Raw genomic sequence first — 21,518 nt, forward strand, 5'->3', positions numbered from 1 at the left:
CTTTGTATAATACGTGACCTTTTTGTTTGATCATAATATTGAATGCTATTTACTTCTTTATCTATATCTATCTACGTACCTCTAGTCCAATTTTGACCATTAATTCCCCAAAAATCAACTCAGACATCCAAATAAAGGAAATCACGGGTTGTAGAGACAGTAAAAGTAAAAGGATATCAGTGGATAGGTTCCGATACGTTTACGATTTTATCGTAATACGTATATACATTGATTAGTTCCAATTAACATCTCAATTAGTTTAGTAAATAACTTCTCTACTTCTAGAGAAGAAAAAGAGCAAGGATACTACACGGTACTTTAAGTACTCATAAAGAGTCCGTGTAATTTGAATTAAAAAAAAAATGCCTAGTCTTACACATAGTATTTTCTTGTGTTTGGTTTTACGCGAGTATTATACATTTAGAAATTAAAAACTTTTTAACGGATTTCCCCGTGTCTCCCCGTGACCACGCTCGCTGTAAAGTGTTCGAAACGTGGGGTTAATAATATAATGAATAAATCGCGTTTAAAATCCGTTAAAAAATTGTCTAATGTCTAGTCTTACACAAGCAACATCTGACGTCATTTGACTACAACATTCTGTGGTGGCTAAAACGTAATAGAACTGTGGTTAATTGCACGAGAGCGGGATCATATTTCTGGAAATTCAATGCGGTTTGTATCGCAAAGTAAAGTTAAAACCCCTTTAATATATTATTCTACTCTGTACCATTACATCATTAGCATCAGTCTGTTTCACGGCGAACATTATTCAATTGAATGTATTACACACACTCATCTTTTCGAATTAAAATTAACATAAGTGAAGTCCTGTGTCCCCTATTGGGGTATGGGGCAGATGATGTTCATCTGTTTCACTGATCGATTTTCTTTACGGACAAGTAGGTGATCAGACTTCTGTGTCCTGCAAGACCGAGACATTTTTTTTTTGTGCGTCCCCACCGGGAATTGAACCCAGGACCCCTCGGTTCTACGCTCACGCGTTAACCACTGTGCCAAGGAGGCGGTCAAAATTAACATGAATAAGAAAAATTACAATCCTATTATTGAAAAATTGTATTCTAAGGAAAAGTGCAAAAGAGAAACGCAAAATCTTAAACGTTTATCGTCACGGGTAATTACTAGCTTTTGCTAGCTAATTTTAAAATGTTAAAATATTATGTAATTACCAAGCGACGTTATCTCGTAATGTGGCTCATATAACTTTAATCGCATCGCAGAAGAGCGTAAATTTCAACCATTTCTTTTAGAAACGTAATTTTTTATCTGACTTTTTCGCCAACTTGGTATTTTTTTATGATATTTTGTATACCATTGATGGAATTGTATAATTTAAACTTTAAAAGCTTGACTTACATACATCCAACATAATATCAACTATCCAAATTCAATATTATTGGCACCATAAGACAAACAGTAAAACAAGTAACTAAACTTCATTGAAGTATCCGAATCCAAATTATATCTTTTATCGTAACAATTTAGTTCAAAAACAATTAGACAATTTTCCAAGCGACATGGTGTAAAAAATGTAAAAAATGCATGGTGGGATCTTTATCCCGGGTTAACCCAAGAGCGTCTGGACAAGCCAGTATCAAACACGAATATTTCGCTAGCTGCGCCCCGCGGTTTCACCCGCGTAAGTCGGTATCCCGTAGGAATATAGGGATAAAAAGTTGCCTATATGTTATTCCAGTTATCCAGCTATCTACGTACCAAATTTCATTGCAATCGGTTCAGCAGTTTTTGCGTGAAAAAGCAACAAACACACACATCCTTACATACTTTCGCGTTTATAATATTATAGTTTAGTAGGATTTCTCTAGTGTCTCATTTGACATCCACATCCCCAGACATGACGTCACTTATTATTTCCACTGCACCGACTGTTTACTGTTTTTTTACACTCTCGTGGGAATACGCTATGACACATTGAGTCAGAGTTATCTTTTTGTGTGCTCCAATGCCAAGCACTCGGAACTTAGCTATTGTGGTTGTTTCTTAGATAATTCGTTTCTTTTGTATATGTGAATTATCGTTGTTGGGGGAAATCGGTCGGCTTTGTTCGCGTTAATAGAATACTTTGTTCGAAATGCTTTGTTAATAGCAGTCTATGAGTAGGTAGTCTAATTTGTCATCTATGTTATCATAGAAGAAATTTGGAGATTTAGTTAACAATAATTTTAAGTTTGAGAGCGATATATTGGTTTTTGAATAAAAGTTCAGTCATCCTGAAAAGATTAGAAGACTTAAGCATATTCAATGACACACTTAAATGATACTTAAAAAGCTGAACTATTGTTGGTAACTATCGATTTTTAACACGATTATATTAGCTTTACCTGACTTCATAAGAATCGATTTTGGTCCAATTTAAACCGAGCCATATAATTTAAATTTGTACTTATCAAGGATCGGTGACAATACAATAATATCATGCTGACATTACACACTCCGTACAAGAGCAAGTGAGATAATTCAGTTGATTCCAGCATTGAAGCATGTATTAGTTGTTTATACCGTTTTTATTATTATGACTTTACTATTGGTTTATCTTTTTACTATTGGTTTTTGTTAACTGTATGTGTATTGTACAATAAAGTGTAAATAATTAAATAAATAGTATTAATTATAAGTCTGCACATAGACAACACAAATATACATAATACAACATTGTATAAAAGCTCTATTCACACACAGGAAGGGATCAAGCGGAAGGCGGCAATCAAGTCGCCAGGTGCATAACTATTTGGATGGCTCACGTGTGGCTAAGCACAGAATACGTTATTAAATAGTCACATGCCACCCGATACCATGCTTCGATCGATATTAAATTAATTAATTTTAATGTATTTTTTATTTATAGAATATGCGAATTATAAACGTGGCGGTTATTGATATTTTTTTTATGTAAGACGAGAAACCCTTCCTTATCCCTTACCCCTTAAAGCAATTGAAACGGCCTTACTCCTGCAAACGTCCACGGGCGAATAGCATACAAATGCGTGTATGGCATCGTGAGTGGGAACATCAAATATACAAACAAAATGATCGAGAACGTTTTAAGTCCTATTTTCTAATTCATGTCTATCAATACCTTGTACTTGATATTTATTAATATTAGAAGCAACAAAATTTAAAATAATCTCCATCAAAAAAAAGGAAAGAAATTTTTGCTTCAATTTCCAGTGGCTATCTGTAAATATAAAAAAAAAAAACGAAACTTATAAAGTAAACATATTTGTATAGAAAATCATTGTAAAAACAAGTACAGCAATAAAGGTTATTTTACTTTATTTTATTCATTTCTTATCTCTAAAAATCAAACAACAAACCAAAACAAAACAATACGTTACAAGATCCCACTCAAGCAGACAACAACCCGCCCGAACCCTAGGCACCTTGATCGAATTTGATAAGACCTTTATACCAACCCCGCAGCATAGTAAACTGTTACACAGGGGAACAACGGGACACCCCAGCGCACCGACATCGCCACACCGCGACACGTGCTCGTGAATAACAAACGAACGAACACTTTAGCCGTAAACAACGGATTGCCTTGTACTCTCTAATACACATAATGCCAAATTTGATATACCGACTGAATTACGTCTCATCATGCACGGAAACTTTTTTATGCCACTATAGGCAAAGAAGGTGAGGAAAGGTGGGTCACCTGATGGTAAACGCTACTAAAATATTAGGAACGGTACGCCATAAAATTGTCTTATCTTTATAACTGTAGTGTTTGTATCTATTAAATAGATATATACATTGTCTCATGTACACCAGTAGATGGCGTAGTTGTCGATCAGTCAGTCGTGTAACGTACGGGTCGGGATCGACATGCGCCTGCGTTGTACTGGGTGTAGTGGTGAGCCAGTGAATTCTCAGTGTCCCTGTACTAGATTCCCGAAGAACTAACGGCAGACGTTACAAGTGGCGACGAGGATAAAGGTCACTAAAATGAAAAAAAAAGGAGGAAGGAAGGTATCTGTTAAATTGAGGTTGTTACAAGTGTTGTATTAGATAATATTTTGTATCTTAGCTACTATAATTTAGGATTACAGTGCAGTTGTTTGCCATATAGTTAGATGAGTAATTAAATTAGCCTATGACTTACAAGCAAAGTCGCTTATTGATCGTGATATCGTTGACAATGAAATGCGAAGCGTGAATTGTGTGGGTAGGTACAAATCCTTTACTTACGTACGAGTAATTAACGAGTCTTTAAATATACATTAGATACAAAAATAATAATTATGCTTCTAAAATTAGTTTATAGAATAATTTTAATGAAGCATAATTATTGTAAACCTTATTAAAAGATTTCTAAGTACCTACTAAGCTATTTGATCGATTTGTATTTTACATTACGAAATGATTGTTATTTGTGCATCTGTGTAGGTATATGTTGATTACGATAACTTCTCATTATAGAATTGGAACTAAGCTTAGTACATCAAGGTAAAGTGATGTGAAATAACTCAAGTTCTTTTCTTCTAAGGTTATATTTTTTAACACACTAATATTATAAGAGTGAAGGTTTGTTTGTTTGGATGTGTGTCCGTCAATCGCGCTGGAACTACTGTGGGGATTTTGATGAAGTTTGGTATGCGGACATGCTATGAGCTGACTTGGGTGATAGGACACTTTTATTTCGATTGAATGTTCCGTTCGGATAGAGCAGGGAGCTTGATATCCGGGCGAAGCCGGGACGAGTGTCTAACATACTGTATAACGTCAAGAGTGATACGATACGACAAAGAAGAATAAGGTTCGTATGTTCATATTATGTGAGCATTGTATCTTATTAGCTTAAAACGATGAAGGAAAACATCGTCAGGAAACCGGCATGTCCGAGAATCGAAAGTTCGACGACATGTGACATCTGCCAGCCCGCGCTTGGCCGATTGACTTGACTATTTGGACTTCTTTTAAATAAGAGGTATGATGGACTTTCATTAAATTGAAGGTACTTGGACGTCCATTCAATTGGATGTACATAAGAAATATAACTTATGAAATTCATTTAATTGAATTTCTATTTGGACTTCTTTTAAATAAGAGGTATGATGGACTTTCATTAAATTGAAGGTACTTGGACGTCCATTCAATTGGATGTACATAAGAAATATTACTTATGAAATTCACTTAATTGAATTTCTATTTGGACTTCTTTTAAATAAGAGGTAGTTTTTCGATAAAGATGATGGACTTTCATTAAATTGAAAGTACTTGAATTTCCATTCAATTGGATGTATTATTACGTCGCACCAAAAATACCAGTCATGGCGAATCAACTTCCACCGCCAGATATATTAGACCTTGAAGTGACAGCACGTCAGTCGGTTTTAGTTTTATGTTTTATTTTATTTATTTGTTTATTAAATCAAACACTTAACCTGACCTAAGTACATCACGGTGGCAATACAAATAGGCATATAATAATTAAAGCTTCAAAACCTATATTTCTTCGGTTTTTCGGTATTTCGGTTTCAGAGTAACCTATATTAAAAATATCAGTTCTTTCCCCATATCATTAATATAGTACAATATAATTAAAGTCTCATGGTGGTCATCACAACTTAGTTAATGAAATTGATTTAAATTTAGGGTAAAAAAAAATATGTATATAACAAACAAATAACATATGAACATGACAAGGATTGTTTATGTATGTGTGTGGTGGGAGTTGTGGAAGAGGCCCCTAAATATCTATTGGTTCTCGGTGGAGCTGCTTTTAAAGACAGTTATCTGACAGTGAATGATCAAGCGTGATCAAACAGCAAGTTGTAAATTTGATAATCCGGATGAAATAGATAATATGTATCGATTAAATTATAGAAATTATTTATCTTTGAAATTAAGAAGGAAAATGTTAACTATGGATGATAAAATTACATTGGACAGGGTGATTACTGTTTCCAATACTCTGGAAATCGTTAACTTTCAACTGGAAAGTTATGAGCAAAAAGAAAAGATGGAGACTAATGAAGTTAGTGCACTAAAGATAAAGATTATGATAAATATGATTATAACTGGAAAGGACGGGACAAATGATGTAATAAAGAAATGAAGATACCTAAATGTACAAGATGTGGAAATTCTGTACAAATTTCTCAAAGCTTCCCATGTCCAGCTAAAGAGAAAAAATGTAATAGCTGTGACAAATGAGGCCACTACCAGAGATGTTGTAGAACAAGAAGCTATCAAGAGAAATGTAAACCAGAATAAAAACAATAATAAGAAGCGACCACGAAAGGAAACAACAAATAATTCTCTTGAGGATGATGAGGAAGTTCAGTACATATTTAAGTAATAATAATAATAATCAATATATTTATTGACATAAATGGAAGTACAACACCGTTACACGTCAAGGGTTTTTTTTTAGGCTGTGATAAATGCGAACGAGACGAAAAGACGTAGACGTAGTGCCATTTATTTCATTGGAATAGTTAGGTAAGGATACAGCAATTAATTTGGGTGTTATGAAATTGGGTGTATTGTAAATACACTTTACAGTGAGCGTGGTCACGAGGAAAGTAGGATTTTGCATGTCTTGTCATACAAAAATTGTGTTTGTGAACTACCTCTACCTGTATCTCCGTAGTTGGTATGTTGAGTATTTTCCTGGATGTTGGCAGTATTGGCTGATAGTATGTTCTAGCCGGATCCCCGGTGTTGGAAAGCTCCAAACCATCTTCACTATTGACATTGGATGTGTTTTAATTTCAATAGCCTCACGTACAAGTCTTGGAAAAAATTTAATTTATATGGCAAGGGTCTGTGGTTGGTCAAATTGTAAGAAGTGTTTTTGTCCAGGGTGTGTTCGCATATTGCAGAATAGTTGTTGCGCCTATGCTTGTTATCCGCAATGTGTTCCTTAAGTCGGCTACCAATGCTTCTTTTGTTTGGCCGATGCAGGAGAGACCACAATCACAATCTAACTTGTACACAATTGAAAAGACCAACCTTGCAGATTCTCTGTCGGGGCTATGTAACTTCTCAGTTCAGCCCGACCATTTCGTGAGTAGATGACTGCATTCATAGAATAGTAGAGATGGCAAAACTTGAGCAATTTCTATGCAGCAAATTAATAAGAGTCTGAGAATGATTCCGATGTTGTCACACACATCATTAGGTTACAAGGTATACGCTTCTACAATAGAATTCCTCAAAGTATTAAGTCGTTTAGTAGTATTATCTTCAAAAACTATATCGGAAATGTATAAGTTCAGAGAGCATTAATAAATATATGGCTGATGACAATTCATGGAATGTTGTTGCTTAAGAACCAGAGGACAGTTCTTTGGCATCATTATTAGGTGAAAACTACAATGTAAACTTGCACTAAAATGTAAAATCGATTTTATTTTAAAAAAGCAACTACAGAGTTTCTTGCCGGCTCTTCTCTGTGGAAACCGTTGGTAAATGTTAAAACTGTATAAAATGACGATTTGAAAGTGCTTCTATAAGAAGTTTAGTTGAATATATAAATGTTTGTGTTTAATTAAAAAGGGTATGTATGCCAATGGGAGGAGTCCGTAAGACTCTTACAATTATTTCTGACGAGTTATGCTTTCATGAAAAAATTCTTTTGAGAGGAAACAAATAGTAATCCCAACAAATATCAGGGAGCGAACGCAATAGTATGCGGCTTATGAAGGCCACCCAGAGATAGAAGCTATGAAGAGTCGCCTTCGTTCTAAAGTTTGGTGGCCCCGTATTAATATTAATAATAAGGACGTTGAGCCGATGGTAAAAGCTGCAAGCAAAAGGTTGCACATTGGTCAGCTTACCCAATCCATCTGCAACGTCGGTCCAATGAAACGTCGGGGGCGTTCATCAGAACCCTGGGTGGACATCGAAATGGACTTGATGGGACCATTCCCAAATAACTATTATCGTCAATATAAAGAGATCAAAGTTAACAAGATAATAACAAGCGTAAAGATAATTAAAATACTGAAAGAACTTTTCTTTAAAAGGATGAATAGATATTAAATTCCTATGCTAAAATATATAAAAACGTAATGGAAAATGACACAACAAATCTGCAAAAGAAAAAGGGAAGGGTATGGAGACCGGAAATGAAAAGCAGAAATTTTGGAATTCATGGAAGGTGAGGAAAAGACCAATAAGCTTTCGACTTCTTTTAATCCAACAACCACATACAGTGGAAAAATCTGTTGGAGGAGACATTATTGTTAGGAATGAAGGAACTGGACAAAGACTGAGAAGAAATGTTATTCATTTAAATGGAAGGAGAATGGAAAGCGATAGAAAATGATAAAACATTAAATGAAAATTGGACAGACAAATAATTAATTAAATGGATAAATTAATTAAATTGTTCACTTAAAAGTATATTAATCATATTAGAAAGAATATAATTAAAACTGTTAATAGTTACTGATATTATTACCTTAAAATTATAGTTATTAATTATCATAACGTATAAGTTTAAATAAAGAAATAATATGTATATTTATATATACAAAACATGCGGTATTTGAATTTAATTATTTAAATGAAATTTGTTAAAAAGGAAGGGATGTAGTGTTTGTATCTATTAAATAGATATATACATTGTCTCATGTACACCAGTAGATGGCGTAGTTGTCGATCAGTCAGTCGTGTAACGTACGGGTCGGGATCGACATGCGCCTGCGTTGTACTGGGTGTAGTGGTGAGCCAGTGAATTCTCAGTGTCCCTGTACTAGATTCCCGAAGAACTAACGGCAGACGTTACAATAACCTTCTCTAAAAATTATCAAAATCGGCTCAGACATTTAAGCGAGATAAATATATAATTTCCTGACATACACAACACCAGCAATAGCGGTATAAATATACATTAAAATATGTAGTTCACACGTAATTAAATAACATAACATTTATCCTCAATTACCATTAACATAGATCAATTAACATCCTTACTGGACTCATTACTCCTCTTTATATCCTACTAATATTATAAATGCGAAAGTCTGTAAGGATGTGTGTGTGTGTGTTTGTTGCTCTTTCACGCAATAACTACTGAACCGATTGCAATTAAATTTGGTATGTAGACAGCTGGACATCTGGAATATATAGAACATATAGGCAACTTTTTATCCCGATATTCCTACGGGATACGGACTCACACGGGTGAAACCGCGGGGCGCAGCTATTATACTAATAAAACTACAGCGCGTAAGCGTAAGAGTTTTTTCTACTTTCTCTTCCCGAACCCCACGTGCAGGCGAAAGATTTACAACAGACACGCATTATACACCGGAAGCTCGACGTAAAATAAACATATCATACAAAGAAAGCACACACAGCCAAGCTATAAACCCTCAGTACATTCTTAATTCCAATTTAAATCTAATATATAAAATTCTCGTGTCCCAGTTTTTGTTGCCATACTCCTCCGAAACGGCTTGACCGATTTCGATGAAATTTTTTGTGCTTATCCGGTAATCGGCCAACATCTATTTTTCATACCCCTAAATGATAAGAGTGAGGCAGAACAGCGTTTGTCGGGTGCAGCTAGTATGTTAGAAAATTCGTTTAACATTAATAAGAATATCAACAAAGGTGTAGAAATTAAAAACTTTTCAACAGATTTTAAACGCGATTTATTCATTATATTATTAACCCGACGTTTCGAACACTTTACAGCGAGCGTGGTCACGGGGAGACTGAGATGTTATATGTCTTGAAGGTCATACAAAAATTGTTGTTTGTGAACTACCTCCACCTATTTCTCCGCAGTTGGTATGTGGAGTATTTTTCTGGATGTTGGCAGTATTGGCTGATAGTGTCTTCTGATCTTTTGGTATGTCTGACATGGGATCCCAGGTGTTAGAAAGTTGTAAACCATCTTCTCTATTGAAATTTGGATGTTTTTTAATTTCAATAGCCTCACGTACAAGTCTTGGAAAAAATCTATTTTCTCTGGCGAGGATTTGTGGTTGGTCGAATCGTAGGAAGTGGTTGTTGTCCAGAGTGTGTTCACATACCGCAGACTTCTTGTGACGCCTATGCGTGCTTATATATATCCGCAATGTGTTCCTTCAGTCGGCTACCAATGCTTCTTTTTGTTTGGCCAATGTAGGAGAGACCACAATCACAGTCTAACTTGTACACACCTGAACTTGACCTGACCGGAATATTACTTTTTATTGGTCTCAAGAATTGGAAGTCGAATGAAGCCACACACAGTTGAACGACAACCAGCCTACATTATATACAAGCATTAGCTGTACCAAATTTAATACAGATACGATAAGCCGTTTTCGTGTAAAAGAGTAATAAACATCCATACATCCATCTATTCTTACAAACTTTTGCGTTTACAATATAAGGAAGGATGTAGGATAGACTGCTTATTATATTTATTATTTAAATTTAATACTTTGCGATCATAATATGCTCATGCAATACACTGCAGTCTACAGTTACAAATTATCGGAACAACTACGTTGTGAGAATCTTTCGAAAACTATTAAATCTTTATATTGCGTAATGACTCGACATGATATAAACTCACAGACTCACAATAAATATACTACTCACAATCAACCACAAACATATGTTCAATGTGGTTGTAAGTTTAAATTATTTGTGGGTATTTAAAAATCTTATGCGCCATTGAACAATGCGATGAGGTGAATGTGTCAGTTAACAAGGATATTTGATTAGTTTATAAGAAAAAATACAATCGAATTGATAACTTCCTCCTTTTTTGAAGTTGGTTAAAAACAATATACCACATACATACATTAAGCCACATTCGGTAGCTCAGATAATGCGACCACCCCAGCAACCTTTAAAAGCGCACTCAAAACCTAACTGAATACAAATACAACACAACTTTTTCACACCAGATATCACAAGTGACGTCATAGCCTTAGTAACCTTGGCAAACAATGCACATGACAGTCCACTTCCCCCGGCGGAAACGTGGCCAGATGTGTCTAGTAACATTATCGTCAAGTCTGCATGAGATGAAACACTATATACATAGTAATTTATCAAACATATATGAGATATGGATATAAACGAGGTAAAAAAAATAACAATTAAAAAAACCAGAATAACAATGAAAAAAGCGGGTACGGAAAATCAGCAATCAAGACATCTGACATCAGAAATTCAAGACCGATTTCTTAACTGTTTTTTTTTTTTAATTATTTAAGATCAAATAATTTCTTACCAAGTAGGTACCATAGAGACAGAAGGTATTTTACGATATTGTATGAAATTCTATTAAGCCAAACAAAATAGTAAAAAAAAAATAGTCGAGACATCTCTTCACTGCCAAGCCAAGTAGGTAAAATATCAGTTTGAAGAAAACCACAAATATTGCAATATATATAATTTTAAAACATATACATAATATATACGTTCTTACGTCTGCAACCATCATTACAGAAAAGCTTTTCCGCTCAGGGATTAAGATGTATTAATCCCTCTAGGCGGGGTCGAGGATACGAATAATATAAAGAGAGCAGGTAGCGAAACGGAGACAGCAAAATATCCCAAGTAATCCCACGCCCACCCCAACGTGGGATACGTTTCATAAGAGGATAACATTTCTGACTTTCTTTTTAAATATGATCGTTTTTAATATTTACAAAAATTGAACATTTAGCATCGCAACTGCGTAAACAACCTTAAGAAACGTTTGAAAACATTTAAAAACCTAATTTTTTAATCTTAATTTATGTAATTATTTGTAAATTTATTTTTGTATAATTGTTTTAAAAGTCGATATGGGTTCCTTGTTACTCTGAAATAACGAATTTGCTATTATTAAAACTAAGAGACAGTTGAAAACCACCAAAATATAAAGTAATAACAATTATTAAAACAACTTCAATACTTCAAAGGAGTGAAAATTATATCCACACAGTGAAAAAATAACCAGACAATAATCACATCACGTATTTCAGAGTGGACATTATCACCGGAAATGGTTCCATGTGCACATATATACTTCTGGGTCACTCCCGTTACGTACTCCCATACGTTACACTATACTATGTTACAATGTCAACTGTTTATTGTGAAATAAAACAAGGCGAACTGTGCATATATAATGCTGGAAATATTTAATGTTAAAGTTATGATTATTTTATAAGTAAAGCATACGCGTTATTTTACCTTTAAATACCTTCGATGTGAAGGGGACGAACTGTCGAAAGTAAATGCATGAATTTGTATAATTACTTCTTGTTACAATATCTAATAATAGAAGAGATCACTTTATTAACTTCAGTATCTTTCTTTGCATTTTCCATATTAGATTCTCATATTAGATATTGCAATAAAAAAATCCAACAAAAATGCAGATATTTTGTAAGTACGATTACAAGTTGGAAGGTACATTATATAGTTTCATTCTATGCAAACGTAACAAATTTCAAAGCTCAGAAGTCAATAATCAAATATATAGGTAATATTTTACTGAAAAGCTAATTTTTCATTTCCCATTACCAAATATTTTAAATTTGTATTTCAGGAAATACTTTATACACGAGCTTATTATTATTTCTACTACTGCTAGAAGATACTCACATAATTTGACGCACTGATTAAACAAACCTCGTTTCAATCACGATATATTTAAATAATAATCAACCAAACAACCAGGTCATTAAAATCGATAAGTGAATACACGAGCTATACTCAATTATAGTTTGTGACAGTTCAATGCATCGAACCGCGCAACTCCGTCAATATCCAATACATGAATTTTAATAAAGTTGCGCTAGCCATGTTAAAACATCCTGATAGCATATTGATTGATGAGTATTTAAAGAAATATCATCTAACCGAATAGTTAAACCTTTAACATAAATACAGAATCAGCAATTTGATTAGATCATTTGCCCAACATCCTTTTAATAACCCAATATTTTGCTCGTGACGAAACACGACACGTGATTAACTACTAAGAGGTAATAAACTATGATACACTTAGCTATGTTTATAAATCTTACAGGCTTGGTGAGTTTACATTGGTCAATTGAAAGAATTACTCAATTCTCGTATTTGTTGATAAAGCTTGCATGCTCAGAATGAAGAAATAATATTAAGATAGCGTCCAATTGAAGGCAACGCAAGTCATGTCAGTCAGTCTGAATTAATAAAATTTTTACTTTTTTACTAATTTAAATAAATGATATCGAAAAATAACAACCAACCTATATATGTCTTGGCGATATCGGTCTTTAAAAGACCTTGAGAAAGAAGAACAACCGTAAATTTAAAAATCTATTAATCAAAAAGTGTCTAATAGCCTATCAGGGGCACTCAATAGATGATTTAGCTGGCTCTTAACAACCTTCTACTTCTATCAAGTATCTCACACACTCCTTTCACGAGTAGTAAACCAGAACAAACCTCGTCTGCGGGCTTTGTGGGCGTGATGGCGACAGTCTCGTTGAAGCAGAGACATGCGCAGTAGTGCCGGTTCGCATCCACGTCCGTCAGCACCGACACGTAGAACCGCGGCTCCGTGCGCTCCGTGGACAGCGCCCATCCTTGCGGTTGGCAGAACTAGAAGGAAATTTCTAGGTACAGGTCATGCTGAGGGTACCTACTGCCTGTGCTTGTTATCGTAGCTACATTCAAACACAAGTTTTCTATGTGATTGCAGTCATTTGAATCAATGGACACAGAACACAGTCAGTCAAAATATATCATCAATTGTGTATATTAATGTGAACCAATTTTTACATATTTTTTTAAATCCTCAATTTAACCACGTAGGACTTGTTAATAGTTTTAAATAAAAACTTTAACACAACATATCCAACCATCAATTTGATATTTTACGTCTCGTCAATCGTCACCACTCGATCTTCCGAGCTATATCGTTAATGGATCATAGAATATCCAATGTCACTATGGCCTGTACTCTTAGCGTAATCCAACAAATATCAATAATGCTGCCGTGTTTAACTGACAATCTATAGACTATAATGTCTATAGACTATAATGTGAAATTGGAATCATTTAAATGAAGGCGACATTTACTTTTATGATTTCAGTAAACCGTTGGGAGCCGTCACAGCTTAATGACACTGTTCGCGAAACCGTGGGTAGAGCAGACTTGGCGCTTTTAAAGTTTTACCAAGCATTACCTCGAAATAAATTCTGTGAATGAGTCTGTCGGCACATTAATTTTGCCAATTAAGATTTACATTAATTTGTATTTAATTTTGATATTTAGTTATCGTTGACTTTATACTTTATTTTGTATGTAATAATGTAATTTCCCGTAGGATTTCAACTACATCTTTTAAAATTTAAAACTAATTATACAGTATCGTTAATACGTAACACTGGGACTTACCCATTTAATTCTTTCATTGGTCTAAAAATACAATTTCAGATGCACATTTTAGATATAGAATAGATCGTCAGAAGGACAGTATGTAATCTTAGTTTATAATTTCTCATACACATACCCATTCTATACCGTCGTGGAAGGGTGTATCGTCCCAGTTGGTTTCCGGAAATCGTTGAAGGATGATGCCGTTGCTCAGACCGCCCCCTGAAATGAAACGTTTAATGCTTATATTTTTCTGGAAAGCGTATTAATGTTACTTGGGACCAAGCAACATTACAACCAACCGTAATAAATGATGACTATCGACTATCATTATTTTTTTTACATCTATTATCTACACTAATATATATTATAAAGAGGAAAACTTTGTTTGTTTGTTTGGTTGTAAGGAATAGGCTCAAAAACTAATGGACCGATTTTAAAAATTCACGATTCGAAAGTGTAGCTTTAATTTTTATCCACGAGTAACATAGACTATATTTTATTTTGGAAAAAATAGGGTTCCGTAACATATCTTTATTGAATCATCCAAACCAGTATACCTATAAAGCTGAAGGGTTAGTTAGTTCGTTTGATATTATTTAAACTCAAATATATAACTCTAATCGCAATAATTCAGATATTCAACTGGACACCTATATATTATAAAGCTGAAGAGTTTGTTCGTTTGTTTGTTTGAACGTGCTAATCTCAGGAACTACTGGTCCGTTTTGAATTCTTTCAGTTTTAGATGCCCTACAATTAAAGTATTGAGGAAGAATTTAGGCTTTATATGTACCACGGGCGAAGCCGGGGCGGATAGCTAGTATTAAAATAAATAGGTACTTTAAGATTATGAGTTTCAGACATTGTAAGGGTCAAAAGCTATATTTTATGTTGCTTTTCTACTAAAATCCTTTCTAGCTACGTATTATATAATATATCATATTATAGTTGCTTTTTTTATTTGAACGCGCTAATCCCAGGAACTACTGTGTTGATTTCGAAGCCGGGGCGGACCGCTAGTTATTTATATAAATATCGAACCATAACCGTCTCACAAGAAATCCAGGCCATCACTCGAACGACATAACCTTCAAGCTGTCACGAAGCTAATATTAAAAACTTCCACGCCCAACACGCGTTCCCGTATCGCGTGTTAACATAATTAAAATAACTAGAACCTCGCTAATGAGCTAGTAAAGTCGTAGTGCAAAGTACGCCGGGTCGTGACCTTGACATTGAATGGAATCAAACTAACGCCCGTGCAGTGACAATTATATCAGAGTGGTCTAGTTGGGTGAGTGTGTCTATTTTCAAGCGATTTAAAAAAAAAGGAAGACCCTCTCAAATCGAGTGACATATTTATTCTTTAGGGTGTGTTACCTTAGAACTACACCGGGTGAACCGATTGTGATTATTTGTTTTTTATTTGAGAGCTGGTGCCTTCCGTATGGTTCCGTTTAAGTTTGTTCTAATTCCGAGATTTTGAAAACCATTAAGTTTTTTTGTTTCAAAGAATTATTTTCTTTTACGTACTCACGGTTTGTCACGACTCGAAATTTTTAAGAACGACACGAGAGGTAAAATCGTAATCAAGAATTTCTAGAGGTAAACCTTTAAAAATGCTTCAGGACATATTATATGTTGTAACATATTTTTTATAGTGTATTTAATTATTGAGTCAGCTTCTTATTAATACTATTATTTACTAGAGACGAGAAAGTAGATACCTACGACCAGAATGTACTCGATCATTTGAGAAGGCTTGCGGCATAGTTCAATAGGAAACATTATTTTTATTATTAACTGTGGAAATAAAAAACCTATAGGCTTTGTAAGAAGATTAAGCCATAATGTTTGTTTACAATGTCTTGACTGTAATTGGAATGCTATGGAAATAAGGTTAGACACTTATCTGGTATCCAATTGCTTACTGTCCAAAGAGAATCTCGTTAAAAGTCATTTAAATATATGTGTAGGGGTATAAACAACCACACAGTTATAATATTAGTTAAATATGCATCTTGTTGAGATATACAATGAAAACGGTACCGATCGTGTGTCAAACTATTATTTAACCTTACGTGTAAGTATAAACTATAGTCGGAAATTTTAAGCGAACGAGAGACGAGTATGAACAGTCCTCTTATTCCGTGCGATTAGTAAGTAAATTGTAGTCTATATTAAACAGTTTGACAATACAAGCAATTAAAACCTTATATCAATATAATTAAAAAAAACAAGGTCAGAAAGATATCGATTTAATTCATTTCCTTATGTAAGTAAGAATGAATTGACTTTAACAAAACAATACCAAAGTACTTTATATTCATTACTATATTATATTCTAATCATATATAGTTCTGAAATGCCGTTGAATTATTGTATGCGCAGCGCGTACCTATAACTCCTTTCCTTTACCCATTCCGAATTAAATTGTCTTATTACGTACTATGTAGATATGTGAATCTTAATATTAATACTAGGTAATATGTATTTATGTTATTCCCCAAAAACTTCCTAACAATAGATATTCGGAATATGAATGTAATCGATGTACCTATTTCTGATTAATTGATAAATAAATATATTATGTGTATAATTTAACAAAACATATTACTGACCGTGCATTAAAAACTTTTCAATAACTTCGCCACTTGAATAATCGCACCAAATTACTAACACAATTGATGTCTAATAAATACTTGTTAATACCAAAATAACTACTTCACTTTTATCAATATTTCCACTGGGTGACTGTAAAAGAATATAAAACAAGTTTTTAACCTTCCCGTGATTGAAAGCTGTTTAAAATTTTAAACGTTGAAATTGTTAGACCTATAGATTATCCCTATTAACATATTAAAGTACATAATAAACTCATAAATATCATCACATCTTAATTAAAAGTACTTACTATGTTTTTTTATGTAAAATGTAATGGCTAAGCTTACGCATTACAACTTCCTCTATCAATTATTATTAAAGCTATATGGCTTATTAGATACATCCTAATAATATCAAAAACGCAAAAGTTTGTAAGAATGTGTGGCTGTTAGTTAGGCTTTCTTGCAAAGACCTCTATAATGGGATTTGTATGACATTTGGTACAGATATAGATTATTGTCTGTATAAACACATAACAGATTACAGCTGGTATTTTGATATAACCATGTTTCCCATAGCAGTCTAATACACGGTAAAAACAACACAAGTGCGGCTCTGATCGAAGGCTAACCACCAAACTATCTAACGACTACTATTTCCTTCGAGGCCATAACACAGATTACTCAATAGTTATGCCGTACGCAGGTTGTTCCATCGTCTCAGAACACAGGTGCAGGTGAACTGTTTACCGGTTTAGACTTCAGATAATCTGATAATATTAATTTTAAAGCGATTGATAAAGTGATTGATCTCTTGCTTTAAATAAGCAAGATTTGTGATTAATTTAACGGAAGATGTTCGAATTTTAAAAAAGATTGTTATAATTTTTGTGTGGTACGAAACATAAAAAATAATCAAAACATTCTCCTCCCCTGTTTTAGCCGTAAGGCGAGTCCAAATTCCTAACCGCACCGAACCATTTCGCATACGTCTAACTACGATTTAAAATCAATCCTTATGTTCACAACAACGGAACATTACCTAATGCAACCATTGCAGAAATCCCAATCGTAAACTCGTCGCAAGATGTAAACAAGCGGCGCCACAGAACGGCCGCAGATTGCATAACGTGCGCGACATCGACATGCTAACGAAGGATATGTGCATACTTTTTACCTGACCTTAGAGGTCAGTCACACGACAATGTAAACACGGCTGATTCATTATCGCGTTATCTTATCGTTCACTTCGCGTCTAGCGTCTTATTGGTAAACACTGTTGCCTTCATCTTGTTCTATCGTTTCAATTGTATTAACTAACGCATTTAGCTCCATAGAGAATATGAAACACAGACAAATACATTTTTTTGTTGATTACCTATTTCAAGTAATCAAAATTTCATTATATATGATAAATTGATACCAGTAAAAGCATATTGGACCAGATGTTTTGGATAATACGAACAACAACGCAAACATGATACTGTGCCTATATTTGAATTAACTTAATAAAACTTATTATTTTGATACTAAAAATAACTAACACAGTTTAATTTCAATCATTTGTTATCAATTTTGAGATAACTAGGTAAGGTTCATTAAACTGTCTCCTGATCTTCACCCAAAATTAACCAATCTTTCCCTCATTTTCACATTTAAACAAACCACTATGAAGTTTATTAATTACATACTAGCTTTAATAATATTAATATATTCAAGCAAACATGTAACATGAGAGCCAAACCACAACATCATATATTTGCTGAATGAGAAAATATAGGTAATCTTATAGCTCAAACTACTTAATATATATTATATACCCAATTAGACATTTTAAATACTACTTCAACTTACATACAGATCTGTGGGTGCTATGAGAGTGGTCTATAATTAATTTATCTCCATTGCTAATATTTGCAATGTTTCAGCATATTATTCTAATGGATTAAAAGCTTGCTTTCATGCATTAACAAAAAAATTAATACAAGCTTTTAATGGCAAATTTATCAACATAGAAAGTCCCTGCAATTCAGATTGTATGACATTCCCAAAATGAATTAGGTTCTTAATTTGTTTTTGTTTTCAGCTTCTTTAAGTTTATTTACTGTGCGATTTTTCATCCAATTGGTGGGATTCTTTTTGTATTTCATGAGAAATTTATGTCCTTTGGTGTGATTTTAGAATCCGCGCCACTTTTAAGGGGTGACAAATTTTTTATCCGCAATTAGTCATCACTTACGACTTCTAAGTCCATAAATAACTTTTTTAATATACGAGTAGTTTCAAATAGATTTTATCAATTTTGTGATGTCATGTGTAACACTAAATGAAGATTAATGATGTTACCATTGTTTAGAATTTGTGAATCATAATGAAATTAAGGACACTAATGATAGTATATATGTACCTATGTGTTATTTATATTGATATAAAAATACATCATGATACATCATGTTAGCATGTATAATATGAAAACAAGGTAATGTATTGTAAATAGATTTTTGGGGTTTCATAGCTCAAGGGAAAAAAAAATCCTTATAATATCACTTTGTTTTTGCCTGTATGTCTGTCTAAAAAGACCCTTTTTCTCAGGAAAGCATAGGAGGTATCTTGCTTAAATTCATATGGTATGCATGGTATGGTATGAGTCATGAATGTGGTTCTGTAAAATAATCCAACTTCCAAAAAAAAAATGCAATTAAACGACACTCATGAGGGTTGCAAAATCTACAAGGTATTTCCCATGAATTCAGAGTTTTTACATGAATTTAATTTGGATAATAGATATGGTTCAATTTGCATATTTTGTTGAATTATAAATGAATACAATGACCTTAGAGATAAGATCTATATATTACAACCAACTATCAGGATACAAGACTAGCAAATTATCTTATCTTCTGACATCTGATTTTATATAAATAATTGTGTTTATTATATAATAGAGAATAAAAGAACATTGTGTTGTTGCTACACATGACTTAGTTTTGAATGAAAAATTTTAATTTCAATTCAAGAAAAAAAAATAGATATCTCGTACCGACTACTTAATAATTGTATGTACAATAACATTTGAGAAAATTTCTGTGCCTTAATATTTAAATAATCTCCTGTTCTTACATTCCTAGACAGCGAACACAACAAGTGGACAATAAAATCAAATCAATTGTATCATATCTTGAGATCTATTCAGGCCGACTCAAGGCTATATAAGTTAGTCTACAATTCATACACTGCCCATACAAATACTGAGTTGGCATAAAATTAATAGGACTTTGACATGCATACGAACATACAAATAAACTTATATTGTTTAAAGAACATGCATTTATTCTTGCTTGAAATGGAAAATGCAAGTGGATCTCATGGCTCATATTTTTAACATACTTTACAATAATAAAATATAATAACAGATAGCAAGAATTTTTTATTATATTCTTTAAAGGGAATTATGGTTACTATCAATAACTATACATAAAAGTCTTTATAATAGACAGTTCCTTAGTTCAGTGAGGAAGAAAACAAAGTTATGATTTTAAAAATGGTGCAGTAAACTATTTAATCATCCACTTGGATACAGCACTAAGTCCAAAAACCTCCTACTACTAAATAATTTTTCACAAAATTAAACATCATACAGTATAACAATCATGAGTCTGAATACTTATTTCATACAACTTATCTAATATGAAGTATATTAGATGAGTTGAATGAAAATAGACATCTTAATACAAATTGTCTCTGCATTATTTCTAAATTGCAAAAAACAGATCCTGTAAAGACAATGGGTTTCAATTTCATAGATTTTTTTTTTATTATACATGGCATCCAAATTTTTTAAAGATGTAACTTACTTTCTTTTTCGTGGTCAAAGCCCACAATCACGAAGTAGTCGACGAGTCTGGACATGGCAAGCCTACCACAACATCCGTATCACACCACAAATACACTTCTCAATAATTATATTGCACAAATTCAAACACATTGTTTGATGTATATCACATAATTGATCGAAACTGTTTCGCACACACACCCACAACGCGTAACGCACCGTGAATTTTGTTGAATATAAACAATACTTTCATTTATCGCGATCGGACGAATTTTATTATAAATACAAGGAACATAGCTATCGATATGAGGTTATACACAAAACATATATTTATATTCACGCTCGTTGAACTTTACACTACACTTTAATAATATTTTCACTATTTCAGGGTATTAAATATAAAATATCACGGTCAACGTAAAGATCTCGCTACTTATCACCGTAAGCTTATCGAGCCCTTGTTTCGTCATTCGACATTTCTAAAAACTGTCAGTATTGCTAGATACAACTAGTAACAAAAATTAAGAAACTACCATATAAAATAAATAATTTTAGTACATAATATTTTTTAATTAATAACACAATATGTACATACGAAAACACTTGTGAATAATTGATTTACTTAGCACTCTTCTTCGCTTCGCGAATTTTTTAAACTTTTCATTAAAAGTTTCATCTCGGTATAGAAATCGATTCTCTTTATAGATATGGGTATCGGCAA

General features: G+C 33.3%; 1 protein-coding gene across 1 annotated transcript in view; it reads right to left on the reverse strand.

Moving 5' to 3' along the window:
• The window catches only part of LOC119837507 (myotubularin-related protein 13), a 57,430-nt gene extending 36,152 nt beyond the window's left edge, over positions 1-21,278 (reverse strand). Inside the window, exons 1-3 of the mRNA XM_038363107.1 lie at positions 20,820-21,278; positions 14,496-14,581; positions 13,426-13,581 (exon numbers count right to left, since the gene is read on the reverse strand). Coding sequence (XP_038219035.1) covers positions 13,426-13,581; positions 14,496-14,581; positions 20,820-20,874 — 297 coding nt within the window. The 5' untranslated portion in view covers positions 20,875-21,278. The remainder of the gene's footprint in view (positions 1-13,425; positions 13,582-14,495; positions 14,582-20,819) is intronic.
• Positions 21,279-21,518: the final 240 nt, after the last annotated feature.

Source organism: Zerene cesonia, chromosome 27, assembly GCF_012273895.1.
Source record: "Zerene cesonia ecotype Mississippi chromosome 27, Zerene_cesonia_1.1, whole genome shotgun sequence".
Taxonomy (NCBI): domain Eukaryota; kingdom Metazoa; phylum Arthropoda; class Insecta; order Lepidoptera; family Pieridae; genus Zerene; species Zerene cesonia.